The sequence below is a fragment of the Archocentrus centrarchus genome, chromosome 7 (assembly GCF_007364275.1).
Source record: "Archocentrus centrarchus isolate MPI-CPG fArcCen1 chromosome 7, fArcCen1, whole genome shotgun sequence".
In the NCBI taxonomy this organism is placed as follows: domain Eukaryota; kingdom Metazoa; phylum Chordata; class Actinopteri; order Cichliformes; family Cichlidae; genus Archocentrus; species Archocentrus centrarchus.
The window spans coordinates 25,197,991-25,219,245 of record NC_044352.1 but is presented as its reverse complement, the minus strand read 5'-3'; the positions used below and the strand labels follow the sequence as shown (position 1 = coordinate 25,219,245).

The 21,255-nt window shown below is 40.0% G+C and overlaps 1 protein-coding gene across 1 annotated transcript in view; it reads right to left on the bottom strand.

Annotated features, from left to right (window-relative positions):
• Positions 1 to 17,124, bottom strand: part of gnas (GNAS complex locus) — a 29,473-nt gene extending 12,349 nt beyond the window's left edge. Inside the window, exons 1-4 of the mRNA XM_030733555.1 lie at positions 16,793 to 17,124; positions 9,552 to 9,624; positions 3,815 to 3,869; positions 3,529 to 3,648 (exon numbers count right to left, since the gene is read on the bottom strand). Of these exons, the coding sequence (XP_030589415.1) occupies positions 3,529 to 3,648; positions 3,815 to 3,869; positions 9,552 to 9,624; positions 16,793 to 16,931 (387 nt within the window). The 5' untranslated portion in view covers positions 16,932 to 17,124. The remainder of the gene's footprint in view (positions 1 to 3,528; positions 3,649 to 3,814; positions 3,870 to 9,551; positions 9,625 to 16,792) is intronic.
• Between the last annotated feature and the right edge of the window lie 4,131 nt (positions 17,125 to 21,255).

Sequence of the window (21,255 nt, the reverse complement as noted above, 5' to 3'; positions counted from 1 at the left end):
TAACATCTTAAAGACAAAGACCTGTATGACCTCCAATTTCCTGCTTCTAAAGTCAAATAAAACTGAAGTTATTGTACAAATCTTGAGGGTTGGCTGTAGTTCATGAGGTAGAGCGGGTCACCTATTAATTGGAAGGTTGGTGGTTTGATTCCTGGCTACTCCAGTCTGCGTGCCAAAGTATCCTTGGGCAAGATACTGAACCCCCTGAGGGCTAATAAAAACCAGTCCATTTACAATCTTAGAAACAAGGCCAGAATTGAATTTAAAATCCTTCTTGAATAATCAAGCCCCATCTTATTTTAAAGACCTCATAGTACCATATTACCCCAATAGAACACTGCTCATTTGCTGGCTTGCTTGTGGTTCCTAGAGTATTCAAAAGTAGAATGGATGCAGGTTTCACAGAAGAGGTCCCACTTCTTTTTAAGATTAGGCTTAAAACCTTCCTTTTTGATCAAGCTTATAGTTAGGGCTGGATCAGATGACCCTGAACCATCCTTTAGTTATTCTGAAAAAGGCCTAGGCTGCCTGGGGGTGGGCAGTTTCTTCCTCACTCACCTTTTCACCCTTTATGCACCACTCTGCATTTAATCATTAGTTATTGATTTGTGGCTCTCTTCCATATCATGTCTTTTGGTCCTGTGTCTCTCCCCTTATCCACAGCAGATGATGGCCCCTCCCTGAGCCTGGTTCTACCAGAGGTTTCTTCCTGTTAAAAGGGAGCTTTTCCTTCCCACTGTTGCCAAGCGCTTGCACTATTAGGTGACCAACTGTTGTGATTTGGCACCATATAGATAAAACTGAATTGAATGATTCATCCTGAAGAACTCAAATTTGCAACATCACTTAGCAGAGTCTTCATGTTACCATGAAATAGAAAAATAAATGGGCCTGGACTTCTGTCTAATCAAAATTAAGAATTACAGAGCAGTTTTTTCCTCATCAGGAAGCCCAATAACCACGCATGTTTCTACCTGCCAAGAGCAATGTAACTGACCGTAACATGCACACAGATCTTTGACTTTTTTCACCACAGTAAGAATATTTTCCTTTCTGCATTCAAAAGTGTCCTTTTATCTTCAACTTAGGAAAGAAAAAACACACACACACACACACACACACACACACACACACCACACACACACACACACACACACACACACACACACACACACACACACACACACACACACACACACACACACACACACACACACACACACAGCCTCAAACTATAGTATATATCATATTTACATACCAAGTCTGGAGAAATCACTCTTATTCCCGGTAATGTCCTAAACCTGTTTGACAGAAGTAAACTGCTCTAAACTCTAAAAGTTGCGATTCATCTATAGCACTTTACTAGCTCTCTACTTGCTGAATCAACTAACTCTAGCACCTTCAAAAATAAGATCCTCATCCAAATGAAATCTAATCAAAACATTTACATTAGCAGGCAAATAAAGGCACTGTTAAACTCAGTTTAAAAGCAACTGCACTTCCTGCAAACTGATTCCTGTTTCATCCTGATTTACCATTAGTCTTCATTTCCAGATAAATTAATAATGTCACAGTCCTGACTGGAAGTGATGATGTGCCTATGACGCGCGCAGACGCACACCTCTATACACATACACACTCCCATACAGATCCCACTGACAGACAAATTACACTTTCACAATCCTGTTTTATAACTTGGAAACTATGCCACGCTTGTCATAAACAAGTCATCTAAATAAATAAAGCAACCATAAAAACCAAAACAAAAAAACCCAAAAAAAAAAACAAAAACAAAAAAAACAAATGCTTCCCAACAGTTCAGTATGTGTGGAATTCACTGGGCAGCAGGGTGATTTAGTGGTTAATGAGAAAGTCTTGTATGTTAAATCTCACAGATTTGATTCCTCTGACAGCTGATTTGTCTTAATGAATTGTTGCCAACTAAAATTTTCTGTCTGCTTACTAACTATAAACCACGTAGGGTAAGACGGAGCTCAGTGCCATCATGTAAACAAACAGATGTATCTGGTGAAGAAATATTTTCTCTACCCCCCCCCCCCCCCCCCCCCCCCCAATCCTTAAACTCATTTCTGTACGCATTTAAAAATGTTATATAAAAGAGTACCCAAAGATAACCCACAGATACAAAACATCCTCTAATGCTAAACATGGCACCACTGTTAGCACAAAACTTCACTTCTACCTCTAATCTCTTGACATATTAGGGTACATTCAAAACCTAAAGTTTACAATATAGAAGTATCACAGTTCTTCTTAAAAGGTCAGAAACTGGGTGCACTGAAAACTCAAGCTCAGCAGGTGGCTGTCGAGTCTAATGTCCACACTAACATTTTAGTATTGAATGCATAACTTACTTCCCATGCATGGCACTACTCCTCAAACAGACTTTTGTAAATGCTGCCTAGCTCCAGGACTGCAGAAACAATAATGCAGACACTCGTTTGCATCCTGATTGGGCCTTATAAGTCACCACATGCCTTCCCTGATTTGTTACAATATTGCCTGATTGTTTTCCAGAAATTCAACATGCATGTTGACACAGATTGACCAGCATTTATACAGTGCATTTCTTGTCTTACTAACCAATGAAGGCATTTTACACTAAATGCTACATGATATGCACTTGCGTCTGCAGAGACACAGGAAAATAGAACAGGCAAACTCCGGAGACAAATATCCCTGCAAACCAGCAGTTTAGAACCCAGAACCCTGGTGCTCAGGGGCAACAGTCCTAACTACTGCATCACCAATGCCTATAAGTAAGTGTCACTTGTCTTAACGTGCACAGTTTCAATATGTGCCATTATGGAAAAAGATTAAGGTAAAGTACCGTTTTTGGTAAATTGCTGTTAGCACAGTGTAGACATTGTGTGAACCTAAATCTCTTGGCATGGATAATTAGTGAATTGAAATATCCTGTTGAGAATATTAAACCCACAGACATTATCCACTGGCTCATTAGTAAACCCCAGGGCCCATGACAGTCTCTGGACGCAGTCGTTACCTATGTCAACAGATCACCTGGGATGCTGGAGTAATACCTGCCATCATCTACTTAAACAAAAACACAGCCGAGAGAATGCCTGGCTCTGCTGCAGATCTATTATATAGACCCCCACCCCCCCCAAAACAAACAAAACCAACAAAAAACAAAAACAAAATGTACCATAGACATTGTACCCACTTTCTGAAGCACTCTAACAACCTCCAAGTACAGTAGGTCAAAACTGAATTACATGACCATTTTAATCACTCTTAAAACTGTAGGTCACATGACACCATCAAGTCTAGAACTGAAACAAAGATTTCTTGGCAACACATGATTAAACAAGAGGAATGAACTATGAGAATGTGAGCCACAAGTTAAACTACACATTTAAAAGTAAAGCTGGAGAACTGTGGTCATGATCAAAACAGGACAAACAAGAAAAACCTGTTCCAACATTTAAAGAAAGCTAAATTTCTAAGTGTGGGTGGATGCATCTTCGGTGACATTGTGCTACTCACAGATGGAAACTCAAAGTCCTTCTGATTGACAAAGTTGAGGATATATTCAATCCGGCACTGGTTTTCTGGACATGCCAACTGCACAGGAGGGGTTAGGGTAGTCATAGCTGTTACTATGGTCTGTAGGAAAGACAAACCCAAAGAAAAGACACTGAAGAGCAACCGATACAAACACATAAGATGAACACAATTTCTGAATCCTGAAAAGACAACAAGACAGCTTATGTCTTCTAATTTATCCAAGCTTTAACTAAAGCTCTAACAGCACAAATGAACACACACTTACCTCAATAGCCTCTTTAATATTATTCTTAATGTCCTGAATTTTCTGTTTCTTTTCTCTGAAACAGACAAGAGTTCAGTGAGAAGCAGTAAAATACAGACAAAAGCAGAAAGTACATAGATACAGAAAGTGTTTAAATGGGATGAGCTGCTTACACGTGCAAAATGTGTAAGAATGTTATATATGGCTTCAGTTTACCATCATGTGGTGATTTCTTCTGCACAGTTTTCATGTTTTAAAAACATTTTCTATTAATATTTATAATTTTCAAACTACAATACATATAAAGAAAGCACAAATTAACAAACTGTAGTAATCCAAAATACTGTTCAAAGGGAGCAAAAATATAGTTAAAAAAATTTAAGACACTGACAGAATGGTTCAGACTATAATCAGTGACATTTTGTCAAACATTGTACAACTGTTTGGACAAAACTATAGCAGATATAAAAATGACTACTAACTATAAGCCACCCCAAAGCTTGCACTCCAGTATCTCTTAAAATAAATATCTTTGTAGCAAAACTAAACTTGTTTTTGATGTAAAGTATTGTTTTAATGAAGCTTAAAAAAAAAAAAAAAGTCAGGGTCTACTACAGTCCATTGCATTAAGTTTGTTTTTGCTCTGTAAGGATAAACAGACCTTCATTGACACGCATGCTAGAGAAATTATGTCTGTCTGCTGTAAATGATAGCTGTGTGTTTCAGACATTTGGACTGACAGAATAGTTTCTAATAAAAGGCAACCAGAGAGCCAGTTAGTCTTTCACCTTGAGCCTGCCAGGACAACAGTGCATTGTGTTTACAATAGTTCCATGCCAGTGACAAGGGTGAAATGGGCCCCTTTGTTCTGTCAGTTTTTACTTTTACGCAAAGGGATGCAGCTGCACTAGTCCAGACAAGCAAAAATGTAAAAGATATCAATTTTATTAAAAACATCTGTCAACTTCAGCTGGATTTCTTTAAATCGTTGCAATTCGCAAGCTTGTCTACACTCACGGTACAAATAATTTTATGTATAGAGCCAAAGTTATGACATATCATCCAAGTTAACCTCTGCTACCCTAGCTTCAGTGTCTTAGCATTTCTTGGCAATCAGTCTTTATGGGGAAAAATATGAAGTGACAGATTTCTCTACATATTTAAAGACAAACCACTTGTGAGGTAACTGGACATCTAGAAAGAGTGAACAGATAAAACAGGAGGGTAAGAGAGGTTATTGGGTTAGGAGGGGAACTGGGAAGGCCCCGTTTACATTTTTTAAACTGATAGTCAATGAAGACAGTCACATGTGTGCTCTCTCCAGTGAGACAGCTTCCCTCTGTGTGATTAAATAGGGAGAGAAGGACTTAAATGTGACACAATGTGCTAGTGACAAATTAAAATATTTAATTTAAAAAAATAAAAAGGCACTTAACACTCAGGTGGACAATAAGATGAGACTTATGTAATTTAGTGTTGCATAATATGAATCAAATTAATGTTCAACCAATTGACCATCTATACATTCTGAAACATACTGAAAAATGCCCATCACAATATATAAAAACATTCAAACAGGAATGAGGACTGATGTCAGTATTTATGTCAAACTAAAAACTAGAAATAAAAGGGTAAGCATGTACTCATGAAACTGAAATTTGAAAAGTTGGAAAAAGCAGCATTAAGAAATCAATGTCAAACTTTTCAGCTGTTTTTGGCTCATTGTGCTGGTTTTATGACACACACACACACACACACACACAAAAAACTTGTAGGCCCCAAATAAAAATCTCCCACATATCCCCAGTTCTCACTTGACTACTTTACAGTTCCAGTGATGAGGCTTGCACTTAGCTGCCTTTGGGCAAGGCATTTAAGTCATGTTTGTCAAAGAACATGGAGATGAGTCAGCCATTCATTCACCCCCCCCCCCCCCCCCCCCCAACCTGAAAAAAAAAAAATCCACAAAGGCAATTGGAACCACCAGTCTCCCAGTCATGAGAGAATTGCTCTGACCTTACCATGATGCCACAACATGAGTCATTCACCCCAAATCTTTTATCACAGGCCTTATTGACCCCTTTAAGGCCCAAATCAGTACAGTTATGTCCTGCCTGAGGATGCAGGCTAATTAAAGCATATTGTTATGCTTGTCATGTGAAGACCCACATGCAACTGTTCTGCAGCACTTTTGATCTTCATTGAGAGAGATGATTAATGCCAAAGGTGATGTCTAAACAGACGTTCATAGAGAAAACATGAAAATACTCCAGTTTACTGCATCTGAGGACACAAATAAGCCATATGAAAGGAAGAAGAGTCACATTTCTGACTTAAGTGATGACACTATGAATTTTTGTGTCTTAATGAAGATGGCCATTCTGCCCATACAAGCACAGATAGACACATTGACACTTGTGTCATAAGCTCGAGTTTGCCTAAAGGGATGATTTTCTAGTCCAACCTTGCAAATATACCTACATCCCTATCAATACATGATCACTACCACATCAATACATATCCAAAAATGGACATGCCACACAAACCTCTTATTTGCTTACTGAAACTAGTTAAGCACAAGTTAAGGATGTGCCAGTCAGGAGGAAAAGAAGTGCAACACAAGTGTAATCTTTAGTATTTTCCACATAGACTTCACTGTGTTTGGTCACTCAGCTAGATTAACCCTCATCCAAGTATGTTTGGCAACTGAGCTGAGCATTTTCTCCCCTCCAGACCATCTGAGAGAGCTATCAATTATATTGCTGGTCACCTTTGGAGTGACCTTAAAAACCCCTCAGAGACTTGTGAGAGTGCACTATAAAGATCAGCTACTGCTTGCTAGCTAGCCCCAGCTCTTCTCATCTCATGTTCTACTGGCAAGCTGACCAGGACACTGGAGTAGTGGTCCTTCAAATCATTCAGCTTTCTCTCCAGAGAGCATTTTGTCTTGTGTTCAGATGGACTAACTCCACCATTTTGGACTGCAGCTGGCAGCAGTCCTCCTCCTGCTCTGCAAGTGTGTCACTCTAACCAACATCTTCTTCTGCCACCATCCCAATCTCAATGGAGCTGCAGAGCAGAACGGGGACAAGTGTCACTAACTGCACTTCAAGATGGTGGTGCTGGCATCTGATGGTGGTACAAAGGACGCACTAGAGAACAGCTAATTATCGCTGTCATTTGTCACAAAGCAGGCCTACTTATATTTACAGAGGAGCAACTTTTAGGGTATTGATTGCCAATTCATTATGAAAGCTTGGGTGAAACTACCCTTGCACACACCCACATCAGCATGTGTGCTCATGTGCAGATTTCAAAACTAAAATTTACACAAAAACAAGGTCGAGTCATACCAATTAATTTAGCTTACTGGGGTAAGAGGCATCTATTAGGGTTTAATCCCGGGATCCGGGATTCCCGGGAAATGCGATCAGAACCATTTCCCGTTTCCCGGGAAACGTTAGACGGGAAACCGGGAAAAAAGTCACGCGCGTCGATTTGACTTTCAGAAAGAAAAGAAAGCTTCAGAATGTTAAATTTAAGGAAATATTGAGAGAAGGGTTCGTTTAATGCGAAAAGCATTACTCTTCATTTCAGGCACGTTCAGCCTCCGTTTAAGGCTTCAGCCTTCATCTCAAGCGTTTTAATAGAGGTATTACACAGTTGTACTTTTTTCCTCTTTAATTTGTTGAAATCGTAGGCAATGTGTTTACCCTAAGGTATTTTGTATTATATAATTTTATATTATTATATATTACTATATTGCATTATATAGCCTATAAAATATGCCTGCCCTGAACAATAAAGAAATATCTGTTTAACTTCGAGTGTTTCTTTTCCTCGTTTGCAGCCGCTTACTAACAATCATGAATTAGGATACGGGCCTAATGTGTGAAGAAAGTATCATGAAATAGATACTTTAACATATTTCGCTTTTAAAATGGAGTTGAGTAAAATGTATATTTTTTAGGCTATAAGGATTGGCCAGTTTTTCAAAAGACGATTCACAGCGAACCTACTTTAACCCTCAGACACGGTGTTATAAATTTGCTGTTGCCAGAATGGCAATGACCAAGTCATAGTGCATTACTCAAGGCCCTGTGTTATGTCATATTATAGTTTAGTACGGTAGTTAACTTTTCAATGACTATTACAGCGTTCCATTGGTGGAGATATAGCGCAACAGATGTCGCCACGACAGCGTGGCTGAGCCTTTATCAATGCTGTGGAGATGAACCGTATTGTTTTGCACCAGCAATTGTAAAATATCTTGGTATAATTCCATGTACAATGGAGGAATATTCGAATTATATTTGTTAAGGGAGTGTTGAGGAACGATACAACACCGCATAGCTCGAGCACTCGAATGTCGAGATGTAGATTTTATTGCATTAATCAAGCCGACGTTGCCCCCTACTGGGCATAACAGGACATAGCTGGAAAGCTACCTCTACAATATCACAATAGGTTAAGGCCGACACAGGCTACAGAAGGCCTAATTAAAATAAAAAAATAAATAAACTTTTTCCCGGGATTCCCGGGAAATGGCTCGTCATTTCCCGGGATTTGATTCATGTCATTTTCGGGAAAAATATTAAACCCTAGCATCTATGTTGTCTTTACAGAGGATTAGTTTACTAAACAGTCAAACCAATAAACATTAATTTCTGATATCAGTAAATAAATTACTTCAGTGCTCCAGGTGTATACTGTAAAAGATGAAACTACCTTTTGGACTCTACTATACTGCCTTATAACCCATTCAATTAATAGAAGTTTATTCTACAAAAACTTGTAGTATCCCACTAGCTGTAACTTATAGCTAGTGCTTTTAGTGCATTCCTCACTAGTTGGCAAGTGGTTGCTGCCTATCAAAGTGAAAGTGGTTGCAAAGAATTATATGGTGCTGCACCAAAAGCCACCTTACGATTTTTTTTTTGGTCTCTTGCAGATTGCTGTGGTCGCCAGTAGCCTGCAGAGCAGACGCCCACTTGTCTGCAAACACTTTCAAACTACTTGTAAAGTGGTAGCAAGACTCTGAAAAGTCCAATCCGAACTGGATACAAAGACTGTTCACCTTCAAAGTAAATGCGGTGCCTTACCACTGCAACCAGCACATTTCAAAAGGCCTCCCACAACCATTTATGATACAGACACCCCCCCCCCCCCCCCCCCCCCCCCCCCGCATGACCGGCAGGTGTCAACTCAACACTAGGCCTGTGAGACTGTGGCCTTAAGCAAACTTGTGATGTGTTGGCCAGGGCTGTTTTATTTTAGAGGCTCCTCCAAAGGCAACCTGAGGTATTCTGCAACTCATTGCAAGCTGGCAAGTTGTATAATATTGCACAGAATGAATTGATGTCAACTTAAAGTGACACAACATGTTAACCATGTGCTTTGTTTGCAGCCTAGATACGCTGCTAATGAAATTGGGCTGGCAGACAAGATTAAAGACTAGGTCTTATAAAGTTGCCTTTCAGTGAATGGTGAATTAACATATCACAAGTCTGTCCATCAACTCAAGTATCACAAACCACACCCCAGTATCAGAAATGACTGTCAACTTCAAACTTTAGAAAATTATCACAACTGTCAAATGTACTCTTACACAGGTCTCTGTGAGGGTCTGAGAGGAGATGCAGATTCAGCCTGGAAGTGAAGTTTTCCAAAACACAAGCCAACATGTGTCTTGTTCTTCAAAGAGCACTCAGCAGATGCTGCTCATGGTCAGGTAGCTCTAGGCCTCACTAGTACTCACTCTGCATTGAAGCCGTTGACATGCAAGATCCTCATCTGTTTCACTATGGTGCTCTTTCCCGACTCTCCAGCTCCTAAGAGAGAAAGAAAGAAAATGAAACACTATGGATTATGTAAAAGACCTCACTGATACACTCACATACTCATTGTTCTAGCTCACTAGAAGGTTGTAAAGGTCCCAAACTATTATTGGTTTAACTGAAAAAGCTCAAAATACAAATAACTTTCTTGGGAGAAAATTAAAGCATAGGTGGATTCATCTGACACTGATTGATCAATCAAAACGATATCTGAGTAAACGACTACATTTAGACTTGCATTAAAAAAAATAAATAAATAATATGACATTTAAACCTTGTATAGAAAGCAGGTGCTAAAGTTTTAAATATAAAAAGAAAAATGGACAGTGGGTTCATCACCACAATGTTCCATAATTGCTTTTGTTATAGCTGCTCATTCTTTGTTTTGATGACCATAATTAGTGTACAGTTGCCTGCAACTGACAATTAGTGCAGCGCCCGTTGTTACAGTCATGTTCGCACTGGTGACATCATTATGAGGTCACAAATGTGAGAACAAGTGCAAGTAAGGTCACAATGAAGCACAAGACTATATCAATATTATCCAAGGGGTCAGAACAGTTGAAGATCTTGGAATTTGTGTTTAAAGCATTTTAAATACCAGTTTAATTTTGTATAATAAAACACTATCTTAGTGTCTGCTCATACCTTCTCATCTTTAAGTGAACTACTATAACGACAAGTTTCTAAATTCCCATCCCTTTCACAAAAAAAACCCCAACTAGCATTAAATACTTGTGTCTTGAGAAAACCTGGTGACAAGCTGTGCACATGGGGAATATTGCGTTTATATGATCATCCAGCATGCAATATCAGGAAGACTTCAGTCTGCAGCATCACAGTGACCCTTATAAACAGCCAGGGCAAGAACCCTCTTCACTGACAAGAACAAGGAGTCCACCAGCAGATGTTATAACTCCCACAGAGCCCTGATCTCAATACTTGCTGTCAGACTGAGACTACCTAAATCTAAGGAGAACCTGAGATTTAGATAAGATACTTAACCTACAGGTAGCATGATAAATTAGAATTAGAGAATATTGAATCCAATTATTTTTTAATGTTAACTACATGTTACAAATACATTTGTCCTCACTTTGTCATTAGTGCCTAGACCTTTCTGTATACATCTGTGTGTAATGCATTTTGTTTGCCAACAGACTGAAATTGGTAGCATGCAGCACTGCCAGGCTGTTAGCTGCAGGTTGCCAAATAGATTGCATGTATCTGCCATAAGAATCAAACTCTCAGTTCTTGCTCTGTAATGTCAAATCTGCAGTATGCACAACTACATGAGTGAGCAAATTCAATTACAAGTTGCAACCATGTTGCACTGCCCAATGCCTTTCTTGTCTCAGTCCTATTCTTTTTTTTCCCCCAGCCATCTCCTCTTTGGTGTCTTAATTTTACCCTGAAATTAAGCGCCAGGATCCAAAATTTATGTACATGAAGTCAAGATTGGTGTGCTTTTAAAAAAAATAAAAATAAAAAAAATATAGTGTGCTTATTTAAAAATAAATGTGACGCATGCATTCCTTAACCATCAAGCCATAAGTATATTAATTTGTGTTTGATTAATCAATATCTCGAAAGATTAAACGTTTACTCTTTTTTTATTGCTCTATGTTGTGGTATGTTACCTGAACGACAATTTCTCTCTTGGCATTTATTCTACTGTGTTTAATACAGCAATACTTAATTTAAATGTGATGAAGGGACCAATGTCATTTATCTGATGGTTGCCGTTTTCTCGCTTTGGTTAAATGCCCTCAAACAAGTAGTCTACATACTGTCCTTCAAACGCAAAAGATCTAAAGACTAAAGTAACAATATATCGAATTATGATGCTAACGTAAAGCTGACTGGAAGTTTACAGCAATTTAGCCAGAGATTCCCACCCATGAGATGTACAGTGGTGTGAAAAAGTGTTTGCCCCCTGCCTCATTTCCTGTTTTTTTGTATGTTTGTCACACTTAAGTGTTTCGGAACATCAAACCAATTTAAACAATAGTCAAGGACAACACAAGTAAACACAAAATGCAAGTTGTAAATGAAGGTTTTTATTAGTAAAGGTGAAAAAAAAATCCAAACCATCATGGCCCTGTGTGAAAAAGTGATTGCCCCCCTTGTTAAAACATACTATAACTGTGGTTTTTCACACCTGAGTTCAATTTCCCTAGCCACACCTAGGCCTGATTATTGCCACACCTGTTCCCAATCAAGACATCACTTAAATAGGAGCTGCCTGACACAGTAAGGTCCACCAGAAGATCCTTGAAAGCTACACATCATGCCGAGATCCAAAGAAATTCAGGAGCAATTGAGAAAGAAAGTAATTGAGATCTATCAGTCTGGAAAGGGTTATAAAGCCATTTCCAAAGCTTTGGGAATCCAGCGAACCACAGTGAGAGCCATTATCCACAAATGGCGAAGCCATGGAACAGTGGTGAACCTTCCCAGGAGTGGCCGGCCGCCCAAAATTACCCCAAGGGCGCAGCGACGACTCATCCAAGAGGTCACAAAAGACCCCACAACAACGTCCAAAGAATTGCAGGCCTCACTTGCCTCAGTTAAGGTCAGCGTTCATGCCTCCACCATCAGAAAAAGACTGAGCAAAAATGGCCTGCATGGCAGAGTTCCAAGAAGAAGACCACTGCTGAGCAAAAAGAACATTAAAGCTCGTCTCAATTTTTCCAAAACGCATCTTGATGATCCCCAAGACTTTTGGGACAACATTCTGTGGACCGATGAGACAAAAGTGGAACTCTTTGGAAGGTGTGTGTCCCATTACATTTGGTGTAAAAGGAACACTGCATTTCAGAAAAAGAACATTATACCAACAGTAAAATATGGTGGTGGTAGTGTGATGGTCTGGGGCTGTTTTGCTGCGTCAGGACCTGGAAGACTTGCTGTGATAAATGGAACTATGAATTCTGCTGTCTACCAAGAGATCCTGAGGGAGAATGTCAGACCATCTGTTCGTGTACTCAAGCTTAAACATACTTGGGTTCTGCAGCAGGACAATGATCCTAAACACACCAGCAAGTCCACCACTGAATGGCTGAAGAAAAACAAAATGAAGACTTTGGAGTGGCCTAGCCAAAGTCCTGACCTGAATCCTATTGAGATGTTGTGGTATGACCTTAAAAAGGCCGTTCATGCTCGAAAACCCTCTAATGTAACTGAATTAGGACAATTCTGCAAAGATGAGTGGGCCAAAATTCCTCCAGAATGCTGTAAAAGCCTCATTGCAAGTTATCGCAGACGCTTGGTTGCAGTTGTTGCTGCTAAGGGTGGCCCAACCAGTTATTAGGTTTAGGGGGCAATCACTTTTTCACACAGGGCCGTGATGGTTTGGATTTTTTTTCACCTTTACTAATAAACACCTTCATTTACAACTTGCATTTTGTGTTTACTTGTGTTGTCCTTGACTATTGTTTAAATTGGTTTGATGTTCCGAAACACTTAAGTGTGACAAACATGCAAAAAAACAGGCAATGAGGCAGGGGGCAAACACTTTTTCACACCACTGTACTTGTGGTAGTCAGAAATGACCAGAGAAGCCACGTGTGAGTTTGGGACTTGCGCATTTTGATGGCTCAGCTTGCTACAGAGCATACCATGAAGTCATATCATTCTCTTAAAGTTGATGAATGACCTCATGTCAGTGTCTCTCCTCCTTCTCTGCCTGCTACCTGTCTTTTATGAGACTGCACTGTGAAGCAGAAGCACTGAAGCATCTTGTAAAATGGCAACAAACACTAAAGTACAATAGTTTACAAACTGTAAAAAGCACACTAATGATTTTAAAACCTGGGTCATATCTCCAAATGAGTATTATCCAAAGTGAACTTATATTGTAAAATGAAAATACTGAGTGACTTTTACACAAAAGATGTCCAAGCTGTGAGCAACTTTTGTCAGATAAGATAAAGGAGACAGTTGGATATGATACTACAGTCAAACAGCTTCTGAGAAATTTCAAAGTAAAAATGAGAAATTAATTTATGTCCACAACCAACACAACTGACTGCTGGTAGACCTGGAGCTTTAACATTAATGACATTTACTGAGGCAGATCAAATTAAAAATTGGAAAACCAAGATTAAACAATACCAACATCCCTTATGCAGCAGGATTGTTGGAGAAACTCAAGATTTTTCTTCAAATATAACATCCCAGTGCAGAATGAACAAATCAAACAACCACTCCACAAATACATGGCACAACATAGGAGAGCCACCTCAACAGGACAACACTCAGCTGTACACATGTACCTGAAGGAGAAAGGACACCCATATTCACACTTTAGACTGAACACAGATTGTTTGAAAGAGGAGTAAAGGAGGCCATCACCATCTACTGTTAACGACCACTGTTTAACAGAGGCGGTGACATACAACAACAGCTAAGGTCATCTACAATGCAGTCTTGAGAACCCTTCTCAGGCATTTCAACCCCCACTCACACCTTGACTCACGTGACCTCAATAGCTCACATGATGGTAGAGTGTGGTGGGAGATACATGTCTACAGAGATTCCACACCTTGGCCCCAGTGACATAATGACCCACACCTTTATTCACCCCATTGATCATGATGATTCACATAATCAATAGTGGGTCAATGACCACCTCCAAAAAGGGAAAACCCCCACTAGGGGATCATTCTGGAACTGAAGCAGCCTCTTGGATGAGAGATGAAACATTTTTATGAACCTGAAGAAAGAAAAAAGGAAAAAAAAGCCGGTTTCCTTCTTTTCATGCACTCAAGACAACCATGAACTGGATGACTGATATGTCTGTGTAGGTTCTCAAACAATCTAAACTGTGTTATTAGGCCATGCACAACCAGAGAGAAGACAAAAGCACTGAAACCTATGCAAGCAGAGAATGAAACATTGCTAATTACACTTTATGGGGGGAAAAAAGATTGATCACTGTAGAGTTATATTAGCAGTTAAAATTGAGGGTTTGCCCCCCCCTTTTAAACAGTCTTGTTCCTTTGCAAATACTTTGGCAATACTAAAAGATGCAGTTTATGTATAGCCAAACACAAAACCAATCATTAATGCTTTACATGTAATGTGGTATCTTAAAGCTGCTTAGGTTACTATCCTGAGATTTTACCTAGTATGCATTTTCACAATTAATAATGAAGAAACCTGATAAAGATGAAAAAAACAAAATTTAGTAAGTAACCTAAAGGATTAATATTGTACAGCAACAGACGCCGGGTTCAGTGTCAGAATGCATGACCGTTGATCTGGTGTAGTATCGCATCATCATGGATGAAGGCAGAACTGCATGAAGGCAAGTTAATTAATTAAATTTTTTTTTCTTTTTTTCTTTTTTTTTGGGGGGGGGGGGGGGGGGGGGGGGGGGGTCATCACATTACCAATACAAGCACAGAGCACTCTAGCCGTTTTTTTTTCCCCTACCACTCAGCTTTGTACAAATGTAAACATAGAAAAGCTGAAAAGGAATGCTGTAGCTGGATCTGTGAAATGGAACACAAAATATCTACTATCATACACACTGAGTCATGAAAAGGCACCATTTTAAAACTAATCACCTAATCTGAAAGTGACCATCATAACAGAAAAGTACTGTGTGGTCTGAACTTAGCATAAGAACTTCTCACAATCCATAGCTTATCAGTAACAGCGCTAACCTATACAGTTTATGTAGGTTTAAATTTGTAATTAAAAAAAAATAAATAAAAAAAATTTCCTTAATATTCATGCACTAAGACCAGTACTGCAGTGATGGTGAAATTAATCTCACCTGAAGGAATTATATATCTTTGCTATAGTGTTTATGGTCTGTTTAAATGGTGTTGCTACCCTTTGAATCAATCAGTGTGTCATATTTTTAAGTGAAACAGGTCCTGCTAACAGGGGCCTATTAACACTTCAATTAGATCATTAGCGCAACACAAACTGACCATGAATGTTGAAGAATCTGCCATGTTTTGGGTCCAGCTTTAACTCTTAAGATTATTTTTGGTAAATTTACTGACTATCCAGCTACAGAAATGATCTTAGTCACAACAGGAATACTAAGCTAGCATAAGATGTAGCAGGTATGAACTGAGTGACCCTTTTAATCTTTTTTTTTTTTTTTTTTTTTTTTTTTAAATAATATTTAAGGGTAAACAAAGTCCACAGGCCGGCATTTAAATCAAACTGATATTTTAGGTTTGAAAGGGAGCTAACTTTATGGAAGACAGTCATTTTGGCTCTTGGGGCCTTCTCCTTTCCTAAAGCCACCACAACTTCCTCCCTAATGCAAGTAGTAGCATATCAAACAAACAATCCACACCCTCAATAGTGTTTTGCTAATTAAAAATATTTTTTCCCCCAGGGAACAACAAATTCTTAGAAGTTATAAGCCTGTGAATGGATATACGAGGAGGGCAATGATGAGAGCTCTGCAGGAAAAAGTCAAACACTCTTATTTGTCTCTTATGCAATGCAAGAGACCCAACCCACCTCCATTTCACTCTTACACACAACCACATGTTGAGTCTTACACATGTTCATTTCTTCATTAACCAAGTTTTGGTGTGCTTTTCTTAGAGTCACATTATCATATGTTTGGGCTACACGCCCACAAACTGGCATGTAATGTAAAACTGCTAGTTTGGCAAATTTGAGGCCTACATATGCATGATTAGTGCTATAATGAGCACTGCTCAGCATGTTAAGTTCCAGACTAATACAACTGAAAAAGAAACGTTAAAAAAAACAAACAAGCATAATTTAATGACAAATTACAACAACCTGCTTCTGATTGATGATCGTTAACCCTTTGAACATTGCCAGCAGTTTACCCACCTTACATGCTTGCGTCTACATCACTGTATACTCTCAAACTAACCAATGGGGCTATGCTACAGCATGTTTGGGTGGTAGCATTGCAGAATGACAATTTGACAGCAACATGCTGAAAACACAGTACAGTACTGCATTTTTAGCCTTATGCAAGAGCAAAGTCACACTGTTGACAATGTTTCCCAAAACAACATCCCAGAAGGTTATGCAGGGAGGAAGCAGAGTCAACTGTGCAAACTGAGAGGCCTTATCTGTAAAGCAGCAAGCACAGAAGAGATTAAGGGGGGGAGAAAAAAAACAAAACAAAAAGACAAAAAGTCAAACTCACCTAATAGTAGTAGTCTGTGAGTTGCTCTGTATATTTGCTTGTCTTTCTGGAGCTGCTTCTCTATCTTTTTGTTTGCTTCTCTTTGTGCCTTCTCCTCATTTCTCTGGTCTTCGGTCTTATGGTTGCCCAAACAACCCATCTTCCCGCAAGAAAAAAGAAAAAGGGGGTCCAGGGGAGGAGGAGGTGGTAGAAGAAGTAGAGGAGGTGGAGGAGAGGGGGAAGGAGGAGGAGGAGGAGGAGGAGGAGGAGAAGGGGGGTAATGTAGAAAGAAAAATAAATAAGATACACTAGTCTAGATCCCTCGTTTGACCCGCGGATTTGGCAGCAATGTTACCCACATTTACACCGTTTAAGGTCCGTGGCGCCCCTCTGTAGAAATTGAGTCCGTAACGCGTATTTTGCTGTCAGAGAAAGGGCAGGATACTGTTGCTGACGACACGGAGGCCGCCTTCTCAGTTTGCTGAATCCGGCTCGGGCTTTTTTCCCCCCCCTTTTATATGCAGTAGTTTGTTTCGTTTTTCCAAGCGCTCCCACTTCTGCCGTGCAAGATAAATAACTGTAATCCACAATGTCTGTTATAATACCAAAAAACGGTGGTTCACCTCAAATGGAGGCAGAAAAAACACCCTAATTTGCATCTCCAAAAGCCCGGGTCTTGCGTCTCACAGCTGCCCGTGACAAGGAGCCGAACTCGGCGTGTCCGAAAAGCTCGCCCGTGCTGTAGCGCGGCTCGTTTCCAAGTCGCTTTTCATGACAAACATTTCCACGGGTGTATACTTATACTCTATATCTATTTTTCTGTCTGCCCCGACGGCTGTCTTCGTCGGGGACCTAGCAGGACAGCTGTAAGGCAAATAATATTTACACCCAAACGAGCTACATGTGTGGTATTCTCACTGCTTCCGTCGTCATCCGGCTCTTTTTCATTCTCTGCATCAAATCAGCCCAAGACAGCCCCAAACTCACTGCGGTTGTTTTTTCGTCTTGAACCCCTCACCACCTCCGAAACGATCCAGTATCCTCCCGATTTGTCCTCCTTAAATGTGATGGCTGTTCCTTGCTGTTTTCTCCTCCAAAGGGCCTTCTCTCTCTCTGCCCCTCGCTTTTGTTGCTGAAATGTGTTATCAGCCCCTCACATCACCACCAAGTCTCCAAAACTGCGCACCGATAGACTTTTTTTTAAATTCCTGGCTCGGCTCCGATGAATCCCTTGAAGAGAAAAAAAAAGTCATTAAAAAAGGGGGGGCGACAAAATAACAGAAAAAGAAAACGTGACCAAGACGTGAAAATCCCTCGAAATGTATCCACGTTTCTTGCAGGTGAAAAAGCAACCCCCGCTGTCAGGCTCAGCTTTTTTTCTCTTTTTTCTAAACGGCCTATATTTGTGTACACATACACACTGTCATACAAACATACATTTATAAATGTAGATTCCTCTTGAATCCTAGGTGGGTAAACAGGCTTACAGGCTTGAGACTACATGTGCATTTACATTCACAAAAAGTAGGACGCGGGGTTGTTGTAGCAGCACATTCCCACCGTGAAGGCCGCTCCCCTCCTGGCCGCTGGTCGAGGAAGGTGAAAGACAGGAATACCCAATTCTTGGAGGTTATTATTTTCTCCCTTTCGCTCTTACTTTCTCTCTCCGAGAATAGTAGCCTACATTGAAGAGAAAGACAGCGCTTTTAGAGAGACGGGGTGGGGCCACACAGCGCTCATTGAACCCTGGGAAGGAAGGACCGAGAGAGGAGGAGGAGAGGCCGCTTCGCCTCGTCACGTGGCCCGAGTGCGGCGCTGCGTCAGCGGCGCGGCTGTGTGGAGGAAAAAGGCGCCCTCTTCAAGGAAAAGGATCTGAGATGGCTTGCATGCAGTGATAGCAGCTGGGGTCAGGGGCACAAGACCCTTCTGCACAGCCAGTGCTGTATGGGGTACTCAGATCTTAAAAGACCGCTAGATATTCTCTGATACAGGCCCTGCATTCAAAACTTTTTTTTTTTTTCAGTAAAAGTACAATCATATTAACAGTAAATATTCTTGTTGCATAAAGTTATTTTAAAGTGGACCTATTATGCTCATTTTCTGCACCATGTTTTTATTCTTAAACTCTGTTAATTTTTTTTTCCATGAGTCGCATTTCAAATAATCATTTTTATCTTGTACATGGCCTTGGTGCTGCCATTGAGTTCATCTTCATCCTTGTCTGAAACAAGCAGTTAGCTGCCCTCGCTTTTAGCTGATTCTGACTGGCTTTCTCTTACAAATGGTAGGTGTGGGCCAGGTGGCCTCACTGCCTGAGATGACCATAACAATGATTTCTGCTCTCTCTGACACTGAGCCCGAGCTTTTGGCTTTGCGCGCACACACACACACACACACACACACTGACCACATTATTAGAAACTGAGTGAAAATAAAGGGTCCCCTTTAATATTGCAGGTGGTGGACCTGCTTTTGAATACTTAGTGTGAATCTGTAAAGTAATGAGAAAAAATAATAAAGCTTTCAAATAAATGCAGTGCAACATTTTTCCTATAAAACTTAAGTATTAAGTGGCATAAAATTAAAATCTTTAGCGAGAGGGTTCTCAAGAGGAAAAAAAAATCCAATCTTCTGCAATCTGAAATATTCAGAATTTGATGTGAACTTTATAGGTTGAGAATAATACTCAAAAAATGTTTCACACTGGCTTCTACCCTATCTGGAGAATGAGTGTTGTCTGTTTCACCCCCAAATTTTTTATTTTGAAAACAAAGATATTAAAGCCACAGATAAAGGCAGTAGCTGTATTTTCAAACACAACTGAGCAGAGATAAATGTGCTGACTTTAGCACTCTCTGCTCCTAAAGTCTCTGACTGATACATACCAAAGTGCTCAACTTCCTTTAGATATCCATCATCTCCAGCATAACCTGTAAGCAAATCTACACACGTTGATATATTCACTGCTTGTAATATCTGACATAGTTCAGGGTGGAGTCTTTGTTTTTCCTCTCCATCTAGATCTGGCGATATCAAAAGAAACTGCAGCATTTTGCTAACTATACCCTGTGATATTCAAGGTAATGTATCAGTTCACTACCATTAAACCCACACAGCTCTCCTTTACTGATATGGAAAACAATGCTAAAATATCACAAGTCACAACCAGCTAATCAGAAGACCACATGACTTGCTTAATGCAGGACTATGAACGTTCCTGTCCTGGTGACCTTTGAAAAGTTAATTTACATGCTTGAAAATAAATGTCCAAATAAAAGTCCAGGTTTGATATCAAGATGGCAAATGGGTAGCCAGACTTGCTTCTAAAAGGACGCTGACAGAACACTCTCTTTCAAAGGGACCGGTCATCGTTGCAGTTAGGTTTTTTAGACACTGGGTGGCAGCAGTTTTCTAAATCGGTGAGGCAGGTTTGAGGTTCATTTCTTTGCTTCCTATTCTAATATCTGAATAATTAAAAAAAAAAAAATCAGAGTATGCAAAGAGAAATATATTTGATGTGAATATGTAGTTGATTGTGGAGCACACCATACCAAATCAAGTGACATTTTTCATGTCAGAATGAACTCTTTCTATCACAGTGCCGGGTCTTGGGCCGAGTTTGGAGTTTTGGGATTTTTAATTCCTGTTTATTTTATATTCTCTGTTTGTTTTTGTTCTTTGAGTTTTGCTGTTTAGAATCATTAGTCAATACTTCTGGTTTTCTTTACCTCTGTTACTTTGGATTCTGGTTTCTGTTGGTGTTTTGAGTTGTTATTTATATTCAATACTTTATTTTAGTTTTGATTCCCTGGTATCATCTTGTACCTTGTTGTCAAGTGTTTGCTGCTGTTCTCTAATTACCTTTTAGTTACTTCCTGTTTTATTTTGTTAGTCCTCTGTTTCTTGTGCATTGCGGTTAGTTTTAAATTCCTTTGTTAATATCTTAATTAGTTTCTCTGACGACTCTGCCATAGTTGGCCTCATCACAGGTGAGGATGACTCAGAGTACAGACAGTGGACTCAGGACTTTGTGGACTGGTGCCAGCGGAACCACCTCCTGATCAACGCCGCTAAAACCAAGGAGCTGGTGGTGGATTTCCGCAGGCGCAGACCCACCACACGGACACCGGTGAACATCCAGGGAGTGGACATTGAGATAGTGGACTCTTATAAGTACCTGGGTGTTCACCTAAACAATAAACTGGACTGGACTCATAACACTGATGCGCTCTACAGGAAGGGTCAGAGCAGACTCTACCTGCTGAGAAGGCTGAGGTCTTTTGGAGTGCAGGGGACACTCCTGAAGACCTTCTATGACTCTGTGGTGGCATCAGCCATCTTCTATGCAGCAGTATGTTGGAGCAGCAGCTTGTCTACAGCTGAGAGGAAGAGGATAGACAAGCTCATCAGGAAAGCCAGCTCTGTCCTAGGATGTCCTCTCGACTCAGTGCAGGTGGTGGGAGACAGAAGGACTCTGACCAAAA